Source organism: Saccopteryx leptura, chromosome 8 (assembly GCF_036850995.1).
Source record: "Saccopteryx leptura isolate mSacLep1 chromosome 8, mSacLep1_pri_phased_curated, whole genome shotgun sequence".
NCBI classification, from domain to species: Eukaryota; Metazoa; Chordata; class Mammalia; order Chiroptera; family Emballonuridae; genus Saccopteryx; species Saccopteryx leptura.
Window position 1 is genome coordinate 75,428,225 of NC_089510.1, and position 21,869 is coordinate 75,450,093.

The 21,869-nt window shown below is 38.2% G+C and overlaps 1 protein-coding gene across 4 annotated transcripts in view; it reads right to left on the bottom strand.

The window, feature by feature from the left end:
• MFN1 (mitofusin 1) overlaps positions 1–20,422 on the bottom strand; it is a 39,889-nt gene extending 19,467 nt beyond the window's left edge. The window contains exons 1-9 of one of the 4 annotated variants that reach the window (XM_066347429.1): positions 20,303–20,422; positions 19,144–19,259; positions 18,603–18,738; positions 16,853–17,015; positions 13,726–13,850; positions 11,733–11,841; positions 10,182–10,289; positions 6,035–6,188; positions 5,848–5,915 (exon numbers count right to left, since the gene is read on the bottom strand). In XM_066347429.1, the coding sequence (XP_066203526.1) occupies positions 5,848–5,915; positions 6,035–6,188; positions 10,182–10,289; positions 11,733–11,841; positions 13,726–13,850; positions 16,853–17,015; positions 18,603–18,738; positions 19,144–19,255 (975 nt within the window). In that variant the 5' untranslated portion in view covers positions 19,256–19,259; positions 20,303–20,422. Of the gene's footprint in view, positions 1–5,847; positions 5,916–6,034; positions 6,189–10,181; positions 10,290–11,732; positions 11,842–13,725; positions 13,851–16,852; positions 17,016–18,602; positions 18,739–19,143; positions 19,263–20,012; positions 20,240–20,302 lie in introns of those variants that run through there. The other 3 variants (XM_066347427.1, XM_066347428.1, XM_066347430.1) reach the window with 3 other exon arrangements.
• Positions 20,423–21,869: the final 1,447 nt, after the last annotated feature.

Genomic DNA, 21,869 nt, shown 5'->3' on the forward strand with positions numbered 1-21,869 from the left:
TCTTGTATTATTATTTGTTAATTTTTAAATTTTCTGTATGAACCAATGTAAACCTACTTTTGCCCAAACCTGTATATTACCTTGAAATCAGTATGTTACACATTCAGTCAATATGCTACTTATAACCTATGCTTACCTTCAAGTCTCTAAAATGGTTATCTGTTCACTTCACTAAGATAGAAAGACTTAAAATCTTTTGCCATTTTAGCTGCCCTTTTCAGTATTTCAGGTATAGAACACAAAACAAAAATCATTTCTTCAGCTGTAAGCACATGAGGGTAATTCATTTAGTTAACAGTTTATAAAGCTTTAACTCAGAAACCATTACTTTCTCCTACTGCATAGCCTCACTTTTGCTGATGGCTAAGCTCACTTATATACCTCACTCCATATTACTAATCCTGAAGAAACTGGTGATAGAAAGTTACAGCATTCCTGTTCAGTACAACAGGCCAAAGCAAAATCTACCAATAACTACACATTTAAAGGGTAAATTGTTTATTTTTTAGAAATCAAAACTTAGGTGTCTGTTTTGGGTTTTTTTGCTTCAAATAACTGTGTCTCGTCTGACCATGATGGCGCAGAGGACAGTGTCGACCTGGGATGCTGATGTTCCAGGTTCGAGAGCCTGAGGTCCCCAACTAGAATGTGGGCTCATCTAGCTTGAGCACAGGCTCACCAGCTTGAGTGCAGAGTTGACAGCTTGAATGTGGAGTCAAAGACTTGATCCTATGGTTGCTCCCTTGAGCCCAATGATCACTGGCTTCAACAAGGGGTCAATGGCTCGGCTAGAGCTCCCCAATCAACACATATGAGAAACAATCAATGAACAATTAAAGTGCCACACCTATGAGTATGAGTTGATGCTCTCATCTCCCTTCCTGTCTGTCTCTTCCTCTCTCACTAAAACAAACAAAACAAAACAAAACAAAAAACTGTCTCATAAATTGTCTCAATTTAACCTCCACAAAAACTATAATAAAAGCATTAAAATATTTTTAAAAGGAAAAACGGTAAAAAGAAATTCTATGTTCCTCGATGAAGCAGATCTAGATATCAGCAATGAAGACTTCAATTTGTAGGTAACAGCACAGTATTAGAGCTAGACTAAAAGAAAAGAGAAGATCTCCAAAGGTTATTAGGCAATATAAAAGTTACTCCTTGATTAAAAAAATATATAATGAATAAATATAAAGAAAAAAATAGGCAGTCTTCTTCTAATTAAAAAGTACCCCACAAAGGTGTTCCCACTGATCAGAAAAGTATCAAGAGTCAACCTACAAAAGAAATACTATTTTAATGAATTCTCAGAATCCTTAATAGACTAATATGCTTTTAAATCTCCATGAGAATATAGTTATAAATACTACATCAAGCCAATTTAAATTCTATATTGTCAAGCATCCTTTGGGCTGTTTTAGAACTTATTAAGATTTAGGACCAAAACAATAATCATATCTCAATTAAGATAGTTTTCTGATTTTTCTAATAATATTTAAAGCCAGCTGGTAAGTAATCACACATAGTTACACAAGTAAATGTTAATATTTATGTGTCATTAAAACAAAAACCGAACTTGTCAAGACACCTTGATAACAGACCCCAAACACTCAATAACATACTATTCACCACTTTCAACTTACTATTTTGAAATAAGAAAGTGCAAGAAAGAACAACAATATACCTTTCAAGTAAATGCACCAAATGTTAACATTTGGCCTCATTTGTTTTCCTCTCCTCCTCTGGCTCTCCATACAAATATATACAATTCTGTCTACACATATAGATAGATATACATATGTTTTTCCATATGTGTGTGTGTGTGTGTGTATTCCTTCTTTGTGTGTGCATATAAAAGGTCTACCGGAAAGTTCTGTCCGTTTCTATCACAAGTTTTGACAAGTAAGCACATGTTTATTTGGTGCATGTGTGCCTCTCTATTTTTATCACTTAATGTATACATACTGACGTAGCAAATTAACTAAAACAAAGTTGGTTCACGTTAGTCTTATGTGTGAAGCGATAGTGTATCCATGGCTACTGATAAAGTTCATTTACGCCCCTGTAATTTTTACGAATTTCAACAAGGAAGAAATGCTACAGAAGCATGTCTGTCGCATCCACCATATTCCCCAGACTTAGCACCCTCCGACTATCACTTGCTTTTGTCCTTACAAAATTTTTTGAAGGGCAAAAAATTCAAAAATGAAGATATCAAACAAGCACTGGTTCAATTTTTCGCATCAAAAGATAAAACATTTTTTAAAAATGGGATATACAAATTGCCCTCACGCTGGCAAGAAATCATTAATAATAATGGCAATTATATTATTTAATAAAGTTTATTGACGGTAAGAAAAATTTGTATTTTGTTTTATTCCAAAAACGGACAGAACTTTCTGGTAGACCTTATACATTCCTGTTGTATGTGTATGTACACACACACACATATTCCTGCTGAACAATTGGGCAGCACTGCAGCCACCACTACCTTATTACTAAATATATTAACATGTGTCTCCTGCAGACCCATTAAACAATTCTTGTATTCAGAATATTTATCACTGCGACAATACTATTAACCTAACACAGAGTCCATTTTCAAATTTTATCAATTGTCCCAGGAATGTATTTTTACAAAAAATTCACTGAAATTTTACAGAAGAGTTATTTTATATCTTTTTTCCATTACACAATCAAAATTATTAAAAAATTAATGGTCAAATATTGAGTAAAGAGATTTAGATTTCTCAATAGCCTTTAGAATATACACTTGTCCAAATATAGGTTGAAAACAAAAAAATAATAGAATTAATGTTGATTTTCTTGATTGATTTTACTTGATTAAATTTCCAAGCCTTGTTCAACTTAGTACTCAGTTTGTTTATTAATATTTAGCTCTTTTAAAACCAAATGAAGCTCAAAGAAATCCATAGCATAGATCAGACTGTTGCATAAAAATGATATATTTGGCATAATTTTTCTTTTAACAAAAATCTTAAGACTATAAAAGACAGGGGAATTCTAAAAAGAGAAGACAAAATGTGTATAAAGGCCATATTCTGTGATCACAATGCAAAGAAACCAAGAAATTACGGTAATAAACAAAAGTTGGATAAAAAGAATCAAAACATCTGAATTTTAACTCCTGTATTAAATAAGATATTCTAAAAACTATACTTACAAATACATAAACAATGAAGACTAAACTGGGTACCAAAACCCATAGAATATGTCTAAAGCTACATTCACAGACAAATTCATAGCCCTAAATTCTTAAACAACAAAAAGCAGAGCACACTTTCCACCAAATACTGAAGACTTGAGACTATATTTTCCCAGCTGGAGCTGAAACACCAAAGACATCTCTGGGAACAGACCAGCACAGAATGGCATGGACTATCATGGAGCTGCCCAGCTCAAGAGTGTCCTGGCCTCAAGGCCACCTGGCCTTAGGCAGCCTCAGAATTGTGCTATTTTCACTGCCACACTGTGGTATCATTGAGCTGTTCCACAGCAGTGCTGTTTTTAGTCATGCTATGTTACCTCTGAGCTGTCTGCACTAAAGTTTCCTCCTTAAAAAAGGAAAAAAAAGGCCCTGGTCGGTTGGCTTAGTGGTAGAGCATCGGTCTGGCATGTGGGAGTCCCGGGTTTGATTCCTGGCCGGGGCACACAGGAGAAGTGCCCATCTGCTTCTCCCCCCCTCCCCCTCTCCTTCCTTTCTCTCTCTTCCCCTCCCGCAGCCAAGACTCCATTGGAGCAAAGTAGGCCCGGGTACTGGGGTCAGCTCCGTGGCCTCTGTCTCAGGCGCTAGAATGGCTCTGGTTGCAACAGAACAACGCCCCAGATGGGCATAGCATCACCCCCTGGTGGGCATGCCGGGTGGATCCCGGTCAGGCGCATGCAGGAGTCTGACTGCCTCCCCGTTTCCAACTTCAGAAAAATACAAAAAAAAAAAAAAAAAGAGCAAAAAACGGCATTTAAAATGCTTTGGACACCCTGACAAAATTTCTGGCCCATCTAATTATTTCTTTAGATAAACTCAAACACTTTCTGGTTCTCATTTTAGATCTACAATAGTTTCAACTAAACAAAAGTTTCAAATTCTAAATCCTGACAGTCTCCATGAGTTTATTTAAAAGCTCTTGCTCATAAGCAGTTTTTTCCCATATATTATATAATTTTTAGATTTCCAAACCAACTTTCACAATAAAAAAGTAAACTGTCAATTTTCTCCTACAAACATTAAAAGAATAGTTTCTAAATCTGCCTAATTATTGCACTCAACTGGAAAGCTCTGAATATATATATATATATATATATATATTCCGAGGTCCATCCTAGCCCCGCCGGATCTGTCTCTGGACTAGGGAAAGAATCTGTGGGTCTCTAAAGTACCTCATGTGATTCTCAAGATCAGCCAGGTTTGGGAACTAGTGCTCTATATCGTATCTTTCCTTCTTCTCATTCCTACCTTTTCAAGGAGCTATTTTAGGAAAGCAAAACTGTATCTGGAACCAGTATGAAATAAGTATAAATGTATAACAGAAGAGTTATAATTTGGTAGGACGGAAAGGGAAAGCAAAGAAAGGGATGGGAAAAAGGAAAGGAAGAAAAGGTCAATATAGAAGGAAAGACAACAGAAACAGAATAGGTCCTTTCGCCAATATTTTCCCCATGGATAAGAAAACTGATGAAGAGGAGAGCATTAAATCTTTTGTGAAAGCAAAGGGGAAAGAAAATACAGACAACAATGGTCTTTCAGAAACTGAGACTTCATGACCTATAGCCTAGCTTGAGGAGACATCTGTTGATATCCCAGGGGTCCCTGAACAATTAGAGAGATCTTACCAAGACAGCTGGTAGCAAGTTTTCTTTCTTAAACACTTGTTTTTTCTCTACCTGCTTCTTCATCTTTCTGCCTCTCACCAAATTAAAGATGGAGAATAGTGAGCGAATATTTAATTCTTCCTAGTATATTCAACATCCATTTAGATTTAGACAGTCACTGCTTATAAGGAAGAATAACAGGTGAAAGTTTTTTCAGTTCTGAAGTCTGTGTTCCTTCACGAGTGAGGACATGCAATCTAAGCAGAGCTAGAGTAAACAGGGCTACATAAGAGTTTAGATATCTTTAAACACCTATGTCTTTTAACACATAAAGAACTTTTCATTCAAATGCAGGATAAGTTTTAATGTCTCTGAATATAACACCTACCCCAAGACATAAAGTAGTATCCTCTCTCCTCAATGCTGCATACACATTAGCTATTCATATGCCTCAGTAATTCCTGCTAGATTCCTAAAGTACAGGATATCTTAATTATTTTTCTATTCATTCATGTGTTCAGGACATTTGGCATAAAATGTGGAGAATTAACAGGCGACAACACAGCTTAGAAATGTAATAAACTTTTATCAAATGACATCCACTATGTTCTGTATCTTTCTATAAATATTAGGTACAGAAGAAAAAATGATGATCTCCACTTTTTCAATTATCCATTCCAACAGCAACTGGATTTGCTGAGTCTTGCTCCAAATTACTCAACACAGAGAACTTTCTTCAATGCACAACACAAGAAAAATTAGAAAGTAGCTTCTCAATTATATGTAAATACATAAAGAAAAAGAAGAAAGAAATTAAAAAATTCAATTCTCAGTTCTTAAGGATCATCCATTTTGTAGAAACTTCCCTTCTTCAAACTTTCCTTGTTTCACTTGCTGTGTAACTCTTCTAAATAACAATAAGGTTACTCACAAAGATAAATTGTAAAAATAGGTTATCATCGATCTTCATCCAATGCTAGGTTTTTATATTAGTCAATACATTCACAGATTTCCTACCTCAAAGATTTGTTCAAAATTCTGAAACTCCTGTAATCTTGTTTGAAATCCTTCAGCAAGTGCCCCACCTGTAACAGTTAGGTAAAGATTTTAAAACCTAACATTTACAGTAAGGCAGTATTTCTGGTATGCCTTTTTTTAAAATCTCTACTTGTATTTCAAAAGGAAATCTATAATGAATACATACCACCTTCTGGCATCCCCTGTGCTTTGTGCATTCTAGCATTGAGAACTTCCTTTGCAGAAACAAAGAAAATACGATTCTGGGCCTCTGAAGGATCCACGACTTTGAGTTCCTCCACCAGAAAATGCAGACATCTTTGTGTGTGCTGTCTGCGCACCTAGGCAAAACAGGGTATTAAAAGAACTTAGTAATTAAACAAATATAATTATAACTGAGAGCTACAGACCTCAATTCCATTTAAAGTGTTATCATAGTAATAGTTCCCATATGCTTAACAAATCCTAATTATAATTCTAATAAATAAAATTTGATACTTGCTGATGGGAAATCTGTCTCTTAATGATTCTCCCTTTGAACATTTAATTTAAAATTCTCATGGACCATCAAATACTACACAGCCATTAAAAACATACTGCAGGCCCTGGCCGGTTGGCTCAGAGGTAGAGCGTCGGCCTGGTGTGCGGGGGGACCCGGGTTCGATTCCCGGCCAGGACACATAGAAGAAGTGCCCATTTGCTTCTCCACCACCCCTCCTTCCTCTCTGTCTCTCTCTTCCCCTCCCGCAGCCAAGGCTCCATTGGAGCAAAGATGGCCCGGGCGCTGGGGATGGCTCCTTGGCCTCTGCCCCAGGCGCTAGAGTGGCTCTGGTCATGGCAGAGTGACGCCCCAGAGGGGCAGAGCGTCGCCCTCTGGTAGGCAGAGCGTCGCCCCTGGTGGGCGTGCCGGGTGGATCCCGGTCGGGCGCATGCGGGAGTCTGTCTGACTGTCTCTCCCTGTTTCCAGCTTCAGAAAAATACAAAACAAAACAAAACAAAACAAAAAAACATACTGCAGACAAACAGTAGTACTTACTGGCATGGGAAGATGTTCCTAATACTGTGTTAAGGATGTACACGATTATACAAAAACAAAGAAATGAAGTATGTGTGTATGTATATATATTTATGTAAATTAATAGGTGGCACACAGGCTAACACCTACAAAAATTGGTAGCTTTTCTCCCCCTTTCTTATGCTTTTATTATTCGTCAGATTCTCCCCAATGAAGCTATTAGTAACTATGAAACAGGAAGTAAATGTTACAATAAATTAGCTACAGTGAAGCTATTTTTATTTTGAAGTCAGGACATAAACAGTGTATTTTTTTTTTATTTTTTTTCCCCAAAGTTAGAAGTGGGGGGGGGGCAGTCAGACAGACTCCTGCATATGCACCTGACTGGGATCCACCTGGCATGCCCAGTAGGGGGCGATGCTCTGCCCATCTGGGGCATTGCTCCGTTTCCACTGGAGCCATTCTAGCGCCTGAGGCAGAGGCCATGGAGCCATCCTCAGTGCCCAGGCTAACTTTGTTCCAATGGAGCCTTGGCTGGGCGGGGGGAAGAGAGAGACAGAGAGGAAGGAGAGGGGGAGGGGTGGAGAAGCAGATGGGCGCTTCTCCTGTGTGCCCTGACCAGGAATTGAACCCAGGACTTCCACACACCGGGCCAATGCTCTACCACTGAACCAACCAGCCAGGGTTGTGTATTTCTCTTCTTAATAACATTGGAAATTAAAGTTGGGGAGAATGTATTAGCTAGGAATTACAGGTGCAATGTTAGGTTTAAGATTAGCACTTGGGTATTAAAATTAGATCTAAGGGTTAGAATTAGTTAGGGTTTGGTACTGGCCTTTAGTATTATAGCTATGGTAAGAAATCTCTATTTTAATATTTAATAAAATTAAGCTACCCAAGAATGGGGAAAAACCATTTGTAGATGATATATACTAATTCTCTGATGATTAAATGAGACCCCAATTTGAAAGAGTATGATTATAATACAAGAGTTAATAATACCAGGATATATATTAAGCAAAATTTTAATTTTGGGTGTGAGAGGAACAATCAAAGCAAATAATCTGACATGTAAACCATGATGGAATAGTGTAAATTTTAATTTTTTTATGTTACGTATGTTTTTAAATAACATAATCTATTCAAATAAAAAGTGTCAAGCCAATTAAATAAACATTATATATCAATATATATACCAAATGCCAAATACTCTATTCTTTAAAAAGAAGTTTCTAAAACCACCGACGTGACTAAAATACCAAGTTACGTGAGGATATAAATCACCTGAAACTCTTAAATCAGCTGCTGGAAGTATAAAATGGTATAAGGATTTTTGAGAACTCTTGAGCTGTGTTTACAAAAACAGCATATTCTTAATCTGTAATCCAACAACTCTACTCCTATATATTTATTCACAGGTAACTGATCTCTGCATGACTGACATTTTGAGTCAGGTAAATCATGGTTGGGGGGGTTGTTCTGTAATTTAGGATGTTCATCATTATCTCTAGACTCTACCCACTAAATGCCAGTAGCCCCCCCCCCCCCCCCCCCCCCGGGTCGTGACAACAAAAATGTCTTCAGACATGGCCAAATACTCCCCGGGGTCAAAACTGCCCAACCCCTCACACTGAGAATCACTGATGTATATATATATCGGAAAGAAATATGTACCTATGAGTTACAAAAAGACATATAAAAGAATACTCACAGGACCATTATTGATAATAACTAAATACAGAATGAATAAATCAATTGTAGTTAGTCATAGCATAAAATACTATATAGGAGAGAATGCTCTTCTATTATGCACAACAGAATGACTGTATATCATAAACAATGTTAAACAAAAGACACCTGACATAAGAAAGTAGATATGGCCTGACAAGGCAGTGGCACAGTGGATAGAGCGTCGGACTGGGACGCAGAGGACCCAGGTTCAAGACCCGGAGGTTGCCAGCTTGGCTTGAGCACGGGGTCACCAGCTTGAGCTTGGGGTCTCTGGCCTGAGTGCGGATCATAGACATGACCCCATGGTTGCTGGCTTGGGCCCAAGGTCACTCACTGGCTTGAGCAAGGGGGTCATTCACTCTGCTGTAGCCCCCCCGGTCAAGGCACATATGAGGAAGCAATCTATGAACAACTAAGGAGCCACAATGAAGAACTGATGCTTCTCATCTCTCTCCCTTCCTGTCTGTCTGTCCCTCTCTGTCTCTGACACACACACACACACACACACACACAAAAGTAGATATGATATTCTATTTTATAAAGCTGATCAACTGGAAAAATTAGTCTAAGGTATTAAAAGTTAAAAGTGGGACTTGGCCAGTTGGCTCAGCGGTAGAGCATCATCGGCCCAGAGTGTGGAAGTCCCAGGTTAGATTCCTAGTCAGGGCACACAGAAGTGACCATCTGCTTCTCCACCCTGCCCCCTTCTCTATCTTCTCCTCCCACAGCATGGCTCGAATGGCCCTAGGTGCTGCAGATGGCTCCATGGCCTCACCTCAGGGGCTAAAATAGCTCGGTTGCCAAGCAATGAATCAGTGGCCCTAGATGGGCAGAGCATTGATCAACAGGGGGCTTGCTGGGTGGATCTGGGTCAGGGCACATGTGGGAGTCTGTCTCTCTGCTTCTCTGCCTCTCACTTAATAAAAAGAAAAAAAGTTAAAAGTGATTTTATCATTGGGAGGAAGAACAGAGGGTGAAAGAGAGGGACCTGGGGTGCTGGGAATGTTCTGCTTCTTGATCTGGATCCTGACAAAGTTGTGCTTAGTTTATAAAATTTAACTGAGCTGGATACTTATGATTTATACACTTTCCTATTTGTTATACTTCAATATAAAAATCAAAAGAAAACAATAAAAAAAGAAGTTTCAATATCTAAAATGATTGGATATTACTTTTATAACAGTGTTTTTCAACCACAGGTCCTTGGACCGGTCCACCAGAAATTTCATGCCAATATGCAAAAGAGTTAGCTTCCCTCATGCTATATGAAAATTATAGACCCAATGATCTTAGTCAAATTCATTTATGCTCAACACAGGGTGATTTCTGCCTTAGTGTTCTCCAAAACAGTTCTATTTTCACCGGTCCCTGAGTGTAAAACAATTGGAAACCACTGTTTTATAATAATTTTCCTTCAAAAAAGCTTAATACCCATCTATATCAAATACTGACTTCAGATTTTCTATTATATATTTTTTTCAAGTGAGAGCATAGCTGCTTATGGTGTGCTATACTATAGGTATACAGTTTTTTCAGATAATAAAGTATATGACTATATCTCAAATATTAAGGGGAAAGAAAAACTTACATCTTCCATATATTCTGGCTCTGAGGCAGAGGCGTCCCAACGATTATTCAGAATGAAAATATTAGGCTTGGAAAGTCGCTCATTTACCTTGTGAAAAAACTGTTTTTCCTAGAAAACATCAAATGGCCAACAGTATGTTCATTTTAAAAAGTTATTTTTATATTTCTATTTATAATTGAAGCTTTCTTTTAATCTAAAATTTGGAACCACTTATACAAGAGTAATTAACACCCACTGATAAAGGATCCCAAAGCACTATAAGCATTAAAGTTTTCAAAGATGAGAAAATAAAATATAGAAAAGGGAAAAGTGAAGATTTTCCTGCTCCTGCTATGAGCCTTTACTGAAATTCAATTTAGCAAATATTTTACATGTTTCTACGTTATGCAGGATATAAAACATATTGCTAGATATGACAGTCCTAATTTTCAAAAAGCAATCTCAAATCTTTTTTTAAGATTTAGACTAAGGAAATTAGAAACACAGTAAGACCCGTGTACAACACAACATAATAACAGAGAGAGGTATGCACCAAAAATAAATGCTGGGATTATTCAAAGAAAGGAGGCACCACATCTAGTTGAAACTGTGCAAAGCTCCGTAGGGAAGGAAGCGGTATAAAGACGGGCTGGAAAGCACTGAGAGCAGGGCTTTTTGAAAAAATGAAAGGTTGAAAGGGAGGCAGAATTCTGGGCAAAGAACAGCATAGACAAAGGCACCAAAGTCAGAAAGTGTATCAAAGCCTTGTTTACCCAACACTCCTATAATAGAGTTATTCCAACAGATTTTAAACATCGATCCACTCTTTATCCATCAGGTTGTGAACAACCGTCAGGGCTGTCGCAGCAGCCTGCTCTACGTGATACAGACAGGGCACTGGCCATACACACAGTAACACCGTGACAAAACAGAGGTCTTGCTGTGAACACCTTGGTTGTTAAAAGTGTTTGGCCATTTGTATGCTTTTGAAGAATAACGATTTTTAAAAATTGTAATATGGTTTTAGATATTAGATTATGTAAAAATCTGGAAAGTTTATTTGGGATGAATAATAGAAATGTAAGATAAATAATCTGTGTCTGGTAGCAGTTCAGAGTATACACAAGTTAAGCTAGGACAGGTTTAACAAAAATCAAAATAGAAAACCCTTGCCTTCCAGACAGTGTGGGGGGAGGCGAAGGGGGAAGGTGGTAGTGTTATTTATACTCTATTCAAGAGACTTAAGTCAGTATCCTAATGATCCTGGTGCCCATTGCTTCTGAAACTAGCAAATAACCACAGTGAATGTCAATCACATACATGTATCTGGCCTTAAACGCAAAGATTCAGTAGAAGCTAGTGCCAACAAATCCCAGACTGCTACTCAAACCCTGGGAACAGTCAACCCAGACTCTGCCCCTCCAGTCCCATGGAAACACCAACCCCTTCATTCACCCTTGAGGCAGAAGTTCTTTCTAATCCAATATTTGGATTTCCTTCAATTCACAGATTTAAAATAGACATCATTTTAATTTTCTACCACTCAAACTTAATAATATGATTAAATCCTACCGTGTTCATTAACGTTGATTCAGAGTTGGCAACCAAAACGAAGACATCAGCATCTAAGCAAAACTTATCAATCCAGCTATCCAGCTCTGTAGTGACATCTGTACCTGGACTAATAGAAATAAAAATTACATAACATCTCTTAAAAACAAAATTTGGATTGTAGAAAGACAATTTTTAAAGCTTTTATCTGTAGTTTATTCTTTACTTTTTTATTACTATTATTATTCTTTTTGAGAGAAGCAGGAACATCAAACTCTTCCTGTATGTGCCCTGACTGGGGAGTCCACTGGCAACCTCCGTACTCTAGGATGACTCCCCAGCCAACGGAGCTATCTGGCCAGGGTGTAAGCAGCTTAAAGGATAGACTTTCTACCAGTCATCAGTGTGAAGCCTAAGAGATTTACATTACTTTCTCAGCTATAAGAAAGCAGTTGTGGCAAGGTGAGAGCCTATACTTTATATAATTCTACGTATTTCTTTGCTGTGTAGGAACTCCCAGAGCCTATCCAATTGACAACAAATGCTAAAGACAAATAACCTCATGGGTTTTAACAAAGCAAGCAACATAATTCATAGTTTAATCTCCTAAATTTTTAAGCTTTGGAAAGCTAAAAAGCATTAAAAAAACAAACCAGGCTAATGCATAATCACAATTAAAGGTGCTAGCAGCTATGTCCAGTACAGCTCAGAAAAGATTAAGTGCTTATAAGAGTAAGTAACGAAAAATAAAACCACCTCTGCTAGACATAAATCTAATATACAATCTATATTATATATATATTATAGTGCATCTTTCTATCAAGTTGACTTGATGTGTTCTGAGACAAGTTGGCAAGCTGACAGGTTAGTGTCATGGTGCACTCTGGCCGTGGAATAAAGCAAAATTAATTAGCTAATATTACTATACATATTTTTAGTTCATAGGTATCTTCTCTTTTATTTGAGCTATTTCTGTTGATTACTTGAATCACTATTCTAATTAAAAGAAATGCCGATCATCAAAAAACAAATGGGTCATAGAATACTGAAATTTTAACAGAAGAAAACAAAAGAACACATCAAAATTTTACGAAATGATTTAACTTTTTTGGGTTGATGACATTGCATGATCATTTTATTAAGCACTGGTGTAGTAGAGTAATTTTAAACACAAATTCAAATTAATGAGAAGAGTTAGAAAAGAATTCTAAGAATACTTGATATTTTTTTAGCATGCACAAGAAAGAGAGAAAGAGACAGAAACAGGAAGAGAGAGAGATGAGAACCATCAACTCATAGTTGCGTCACTTCAGTTGTTCACTGATTGCTTCTCATACGTGTCTTGACGGGGGACTCCAGCCAAGCCAGTGACAACACACTCAAGCCAGCAACCTTGGGCTTCAAGCCAGTGACCTTTAGGCCAGCGACCATGGAATCATGCTGATGATCTCACGCTCAAGCTGGTGAGCCTGTTTTCAAGCTGCTGACCTTGGGGTTTCAAATCTAGGACTTCAGTGCCGACGATGCTCTTTCTACTGTACCATCACTGGTCAGGCTCAATTAATTCTCAAACAATGAAAAGCTATATAATTGTCCAGCAAAGTTATTTTAGGAAACTTGGTCTGAAGAATAAATTCATTACTAGTTTTAAAATTACCTATTTAGAATTCTCTATCTCGGTATCTAGAATTAAACAATCTAAGGCCCTGGCACTTTCACAAACTATGAAGTCTGGCACTTTCACAAACTATGAAGTCAGTCTAGAGAAACAAATAATACAAAATTGGCCATCCTTAAAATTTCTTGTAACATAATTAGACTGACAAATTGGCACTTTTATGATATCATTAAAATAAAAATCAATACCTTATCTGTTCCTTAACAATCTAAAAAACAAGAACAAAGCAGCAATTGAACATTTAACATTTTACTGTACAACAGGCTAAAGCAAGGAGCATTATTCTATTAAATACACATTTACAAACAGAAAATGCCAATTCGTATGTAATTTTACCTGTCTACTAAAACCAAGTCATCTCTCAAGAGGGCACACTTTGCCTTTGGCCAAAACACATGTACGAGAGAGCCAGTTTTCAAGTCTTTGTCCATATGCAGGGCATGCGCCAGCTGATTAACTGTCTAAAGACAGAAGGAAAGAACAAAACACTTACTTGTACTAGGTTGCAATAAAAATTAAAAATCCTATGATTGGGTACATTTTTGCAAACATGCACAAAAAGCAGAACTTTCAATAATTTGAAATAAAACTATCTGAACAATCTTGAGAAACCCGAGTTTTAAGAGTAACAAAGAGAAAAGAAAACACCAAAACCTGATACCCTTAAAACAGTTTATTCATACCATTCTCCAAAAATAATCAGGTCTGTAAACATTCTAAATACCCTCAAAAGTAGAGCTTTGACAATGGATTCCTGTGCTGCCCTTGAAATTGATAATTGCATGTAGAAAAAGAAATTTATAATATATCAAGGGGGAAAAATCAGGAAATAGCACAAGACATAAAGCCATTCTGTTTAAAAAATACAAAGAAACACAAATTTAACTCTATACTAAAGGGCTTCTGTTGGTTTTGGGAAGTGTGTGTTTTATTTGGAGTTTTTCTTTTTGTGTATTTGTACTTTCTGCATCTTCTAAAATGAATGTGTACTGTTTAGTAATAATAAGAAAGAAAAGTCACCCCCCTTGGGTCGCAACACACAACTTAGCTCAGTCTAGTTCAAGATGACAGCAAACTTGAGGGTTGGTGCTCGAAAGAAGCCTTTCAAGTAGACAAGGTGTACTTGAACATGCAATGGTTGATGTTTGCAAAACAGAGGGGTTTTGCTTGCTTTGTCCCTTTCATGGTAAAAGCAGGGGTCAGTTTTGAGGTGCCAAACATCTGTAAGTCCACCCCACAAAGAATTTCCATAGAATTCAACTCCATTATTTAAGTTTTCTACCAACCAGCCCCAGCCTGCTGCTTAATTAGACTAGCTTTTTTAAACCTATCTTAAAACAACTTTGCTAAATGTGCTTTAATTTATAAGGTTACTTTAAAATCCCATTATCTTGACTGCTGTAAAGATTATTTGTTACAAAGTATCCTTTTAAAAACTTGGTTTTATATGCTTACAAATTTTTCTATAATAGAGCACTTTAATGACTAAAGTCGACCCTTTTGACAGAAAACAGATCAATGGGTCCCTGCAATGGGGCGGTACGGCTGCAGAGGGAGTTGGGGAGTTTTGAGGAACTGTCTGACAACTTGACTATGCTGGTTATTGTGCAGTACTCAAATATGAGATGAGTTGTACAGAATAAATTATGCTTCAATAAACATGACTCTAAAAACTTAAAAAATACCCACATCATTAATCAACGAAGGGAATTAGCACAGATATTTCTATGGTTCACTTGTGATCTATATCATGTTTTAAAGGGAAACATCTATTTTCAAATGGGCAGCTTCCTGATCAGAGCTGAAGTGAATTTCCATTGTATGTTAAATATGTAGGTTTTTTTCTAATTGCTTTCATAAACTTGAATTATAAATTTGTACTAAAATCTTGATGCCTCACCTATAAATTAAGATAAAAGCATCTATTTACAGAGCTGTGGTGAGTTTGAGTTATTACAAGTACTTAGAACAGTTCCTGGTATATGTGTGCAATAAGATATTAGTTATTACTGCTCCATTTTTTTTTTTACTAAGTGAACTACTCAAGCAAGAACACAAGACTCAAAGTCTATTTATACCTTAATGCAAGCCAGTACCTGAGGTAAACAAATTTAAATTTTGGAGTAGGGGAGAGGAGTCAAAGCACATGAAGGAAGAGGACTGAAAATGGAGAGCACAAATGAGGAAAAATGATTACCTCAACGTATCACAGCATACTGACTTGAGGATATAAAACCACAAGTAATCTGAATTCTAATTTGCTAAAAATCTTGATTATAAAATAAGTGATTCCTTCATTTGTTATAGGTTAAAAGTTTAAAAATATTGTCATAAACTCATCTCATTCCTTTTAACTAATCTGAAAAGTATGACACAGACTAAGTTACCAGATACAGACTAAAGAGCAAACTCACACATAAGAACTAGACCCAGGAATTTACCTACAATTTACCAAAAACTAAACTGTCATGGACCTTCAAACACTGAACTTTTGCATTTGTGGGAGAGAAATTAAGACTTAAGAGAAAATGACCACAGTGAGAAACAATGCCTTTACCAACAGCCCATTGTAGTCAAAATCTTACATCCTCTTTTTTTGGCTAAAGAAATCTATTGGCACTGAATCCCTTAATAAATTTATGAAAGGTAAAGAACTGCTATTGGCCTGACTAGGCGGTGGTGCAGTGGATAGAGCGTTGGACTGGGATGTGGAAGGACCCAGGTTCGAGACCCCAAGGTCACCAGTTTGAGCGCAGCCTCATCTGGCTTGAGCAAAAAGCTCACCAGCTTGGACCCAAGGTCCAAGCAAGGGGTTACTCGGTCTGCCGAGGGCCTGCAGTCAAGGCACATGTGAGAGAGCAATCAACGAACAACTAAGGTGTAGCTACGAAAGACTGAAGATTGATGCTTCTCGTCTCTCTCCGTTCCTGTCTGTCCCTATTTATCCCTCTCTCTGACTCTCTCTCTGTTCCTGTAAAAAGAACAAAAAAATAAATAAAAAAAGAATTGCTATTGGTCTTTATCTGATGAAGCTATAATATTTATTCATGAATATGCTAACTTTGGAAATACTCCGAAGGTAAAACAGTTTCTAAAGGTACAAACGTGTCAAAAACAGATTCCAAGGGCCCACATTTTTTAAAGTTTTCTTTAAAGCACGACAAGATTTGAGATTAAATAGTAATAACACACTTCAACTCTTTATTGTGACATTATTTTAAAAATGTAATAAGCTTTTAACTCTAACTTACTTATATTTTAAATTAAGGGTAGGGTTCCCTCTCCCAGCACTTTAATTCTGAAGCAAAAGAATTTTAGAGAATATAAAATATTAGTGATAGTTTTAAAAGCTATAACTAACATACTAATGGTTCTTCCAACTCCAGCAATGAAGACATCTTATAAACTTGAAAGAACTAGGGCAGTTTCAAATGCATAATGTTGCTCAAGTCAAATGTAATACCTTCACACTCTTTTTCTCATCTGATCCTTCCGTCATAAGATACGCTTTATCTCCATCGGTTCCTTCAACACTCAGTAAGCAATTGGTGGTATGGCCAATCCCACTAGGGAGGACTTTATCCCACAACATTGCATTGATAACAGAGCTCTTCCCGCTGCTTGTCCTGAAGAATGAATATACAAAATCATGAAAAACAAAACATAACAAGCCCTGGCCAAGTAGCTCAGTTGGTTAGAGCATCATCCCCATACACCACAGTTGCAGATTTGAGCCAGTCAGGGCACATACGAGAACCAAACAATGAATGCATAGATAGTGGAACAACAAATTGATGTCTCTGTCTCTGTTCTTTCCTCTCTCTCTAAACTCAATTTAAAAATATATATTAAAAACTTTGTTCTTTTTCTGGATCCAAGACTGCCTTTTCTAGAATTTTGTTAAGAAATCATTAGATGGCATTTTCATGAAAGAGTTGACAACTTGATTTACACAAATAGTAGTACTGTCCATTTCAGAAAGATAAAGTAGAGGAAAACAAACCCTACTTTTCCCATAAAGCTATCTTTGCCTTCTCTATCTTTCTTGCTACTTACGGCAGTCTGAGAGCATAGCCCCAAATTCTGTGACACTATCCACATGATGGGGTCTAATGTCTCATGTCCTTAAATGTGAGCTGGACCTTTTTCACATCCACATGTGAAAATACCATGTCTCCTCAAGTAGGACAACTGAGGCATCATCCTCCAAGAGGCCTTTTCCTTCCCACTCTTACTCCAACTTAATCTGAGGTGTGTCTCTTTAATAGATCCACCTCAACCTTGACTATGAGAATATGGTTAAGTAGGAGAAGCACACAATAAAAACATAAAGCAACAGAGCCCTGTACAACTGTTTTAGAGGATATAAACATGATGCTTTCATAAAGAATAACTGAAATTAAAGAGGAGCCAGACATACACCGAACAAGGCAAAGAGAATTCCAGGCATAAGAAATTGCAAGTGCTAAAGCTCTAAGATGGGAAATAGCTTAGAAGGCATATGAGATTTAGTGAGTACACAAATGCCTCTACTGGTATATAGCACATTATATCTGAGGAACCAAATATGAGCCTAGTCATATGTCTTTGCATCCATGGTGCCTAACAAAGTGAATGCATGGTACATATGTAGTTAACAATGACATTAAATGAATACAGAAGCTGTGACAGCGTCACTCTACCACTCCAGTTGGTTACATTAAGAAATGGCACTTCCCACAATGTATAGATGATGTGCTGTAGAACTGTGCACCTGACACCTGTATAATTTTGTTAACCAGTATCACCCCAATAAATTCAATTAAGAGGAAAAAAAAGAAATGGTACTTCCTACTCTCTCTCTGGGAATCATGGGGCTGAAAATCCTTTTGGAAAACATACCCGATAATCAATAGAAGCCTACATGAGTAAGTCACAAATTATGCATATCTGTATGTGTATTTCTATCCTTATAACTGGTCAATTCTTAGAGATGAGAATAATTAAAAAATAAAAATATGATTGACCTTCACAAAGTTTCATTTTATACTAGAGCCTAAAATGAACAAATTCTCTTATATGCCAATAGTTTTAACATTTAACACAGCCAGAAATTGTTGTGGTGAGAAGGGGGAGGAATATCACTTGCTGAAACATCAGAAACAAGCTGCGGCTACGACAGGAAAAACTGATTTCTGAAAACTACCCTTGAAAATAATTAATAAAGAGATTACCTGCCAAAAAAGGCCACTTTCATGTGTCTTCGAGATAGCACCTCACCAATGATGGAAAGCTTGTTTTTATACCCCTGTATTTCTAGTAGATCATCCTCAGTAGCTATTCGATCAAGTTCTGAATTCTTGTACGTTGCTGCATAATTATAACATTAGAAAAAGTGATACAAAGAAATATTAAGTTAATTATACAACAGAATACCTATGATATTAGGATTAAATGCACCACTAATAAATATTTATGTTATAAATAATTATAACATAATTAATCTTATAATTTATTTTGTATAATGAATATAAAATAAGTTAATAGTTTTTGATGTGTTATTAATATAATAAAGTGCTTAGAATAGTACCTCATATACAAGTACTTTTCTTCCTTTGGAGGGCAGAAAAGGGTTTTATTTCTTATGGTATCTCTCATTGTATACAGCACAATGCCCTGTACATGTATGTGTTCAGTAACTAAGGGTGAGACTAATGCACCTTTGTATATTTTCAACAGCTTATTTAATTATTTAAAAAACTTAGAGAAACTAACCTTCAATAAAGTGTGACCCTTCAGTAACAAAGTCCAGTAACTGGTCAAAAATTGCAGTAATTGCCTTCTTAGCCAGCACAAAGCGCTTCAGTGGAGAAGCAGTTTCAGCCATTACGCTACTAGGTGGAGAAAATAAGTTGGAAATGCACAAATTAAACTGGATCACAAACACCTGCAAATTAATGACACTTTCCAGCGACACTGATCAACTATCCACTGAAACAAATTAAACCAACTGCCAAATTCTTTTAGATAATTGTTTGGAGAGAAGGGTTTTAGTCAGACAATTAAAAATACTTATGAGTGTTATGCCACTAAATTAAGTGAACTCTACTGGCCAAAATCTTGGTTGCAATTTCTACTTTAATTCCTTCTGGTGAACATGAAACTAACTGTGGCTAAATTGAGACTACATGTGACTTAAGTATATCAGGAACAGGGTTAGGGAGAAGCCAAGTTCACAAACAATAAGTTATTAAGTTTCTGAACCTAGAGCTCTAGGTGAGTGGAGGTGGATATGCAGAGCGAAGAAATAAAATTCCAAGATCGTAATCCAACACTGACGTTTAGAGAGAAGTCGTTCTCAGCACAACAAATAAGGAGGCGAGGCTTAAAGCAAGCAGTGAACTAAAGCACCGGGAACTTCAAGGAAGAGAAGTTTAAAGGGAAAAAAAATTTTCCCTGGCAGCTTCTCATGAAAAAGACACTAAACAAAAAACGGTTCAACACCTGGCGTGTAGGTGCGAATGGAGCAGAGTGGGCAGAGGGAGGCTGAGCTTTCCAGCCGGACAGGAGTCGCCCGAGCGAAGGGGCTGCGTGGGAAAGGCAGGGGGACGGCGACGACCCGGCCCCGCGGGGACAACACCTACCTCGGGGCAAGGCCTTCCACGCCGCGCACACGGCCACAGGCGCCCCGCCGGCAGCGAAGGCGCCCGCCCCGCCACCGCCCCGCGCGCGCCGGCTCCGGACCCGGCTCCCACCTGGCCGGGCTCCGGCCTCGCGGGTTCCTCGGGCCAGAGCCGCCCGCCGGCCCCGCAAGGTCCCGTCCCACAGGACCGCGGGGGCGACTCGTCCAGAGCACCCGAGCACAACTCCCCGCTACACCAAGGTCACCCCGAGCGAAGGAGACCGGCTGACGGCCAAGGGAGAGAGCACTCACACTGTCCTGGCTCCGACGCGTCACCGGCAACTGCACTTCTGCCAGCCGCGCTCGCGCCCCCTCATCCTGTTACCAGACGCTGGGAGGCTGGGAAGAGGCAGGAGCACCGGGAGGGCGGCTACTTCCGGTCTGCGGCCTTCGCTGATTTTCTTTGGCTCCGTGGCCGGAAGTGCATTGTGTTGGACGCCATTTTTGTTAAAGGCAGAAGGCAAGGTTTGTTTGGGCAAGGGAGTGCTAAGGGAATCCTGTGTTGTTCACCCTCGTACTTCCTCACGTTGGCTTCCTCTCCCATTTCCCTTTAAAGTTTACAGACTTTTTCCGAGGCTTGTCATAGCTGTCAACTGCTATTTTAGTTAGAGAGAGCTGACAAGAGGTCGGGGAAGTTGGGTTTGGGGCAGGACAGAGGGGACAGAGAGATTCCTGCTTGCTGGGCCAGCAGCAACAAAGGAAAACCTTTTGTCTTTCCCACTGCTCTCTGTTCAGTGCGATTAGGTTTCTGGGCTTGGAGCAGAGCTGTGGCTGTATGTGTGCATGTGTTGAGTGTCTTTAGAGGCGAGACTTAGGAAGTTGACAGAGCTTTGACTAGTGCTTCTGAAACTTTGTACTTAGGAATCATCTAAGATCTTGTTAAGCTGCAGATTCTGATTCATAGGGTTAGAGGTGAGGCCTGAGAGTGTGCATTGTTAACATCCATGGGGTGCTGCTGCTGCTGCTGGTGGTCTGTACATGGCTCAACAGAATTCCTGAGGATTTCTTTCCAGAGCTGGCAAGTGAGATGCAGGTTTGAAGTGAAGCTACTTCATCTTTCTGAGCCTTAGGTAATTAATATATAAAATCGGGATACTAATAAAACCTACCTTATGGTTGGGAAAATAAATGGGTCGATAGCACCTAAAGTACTTAGAACAGTGTTGGGCATATAACAGCTGAATAAATATTGTTCTTGTAGACCAAAAAAGGGGGGTTCTATGGAAAGTAACCTGACAGAGTGAGCTGATCATAAATTCTTAACTGGGCAGGTCATGGTGGGTAGTCATGACCCAGGCATCTAACTTCTTTAGTGAAAGGTTTTAAGACAGCCCTGTCCATTGTTCTTTTGCATCTAGGTTAGCACACCTATCCCAGCTGTGCTTTCTCCAGTCTTTCTTACATGGGCTCCTTACTTTCAAATGCATAAAACTGTTATTCTCACAAGCATTTAAGATCTTGCTCCCTGACATATGTCATCAGTTTGGCTCAAATTCTTATAAAAATTCTCTACAGGTATGGACATTTGTTAGGTCACCATTCCGTTGACAGAGATGAATATTAATAAGCAAATACATTAAATTAGATCATATCAGACAGTACTTACTACTCTAAAAAGAAGGAATAGCAATGGGATAAACTATTTGAAGGAAAATGAAAAAGACAAACACACAGGCTAGTCCTTTCTGAGGAGGCGATAATTAACTTGCTTTTTCCCAGGAAGCCAAACCTCAGAATAACTGAAGGAAAAGTGCCCAAATGGGGAACAGGCAGTCCAACGGTCCATACAAAGGTGATACAGTTGATGGAAAGAAAGGAG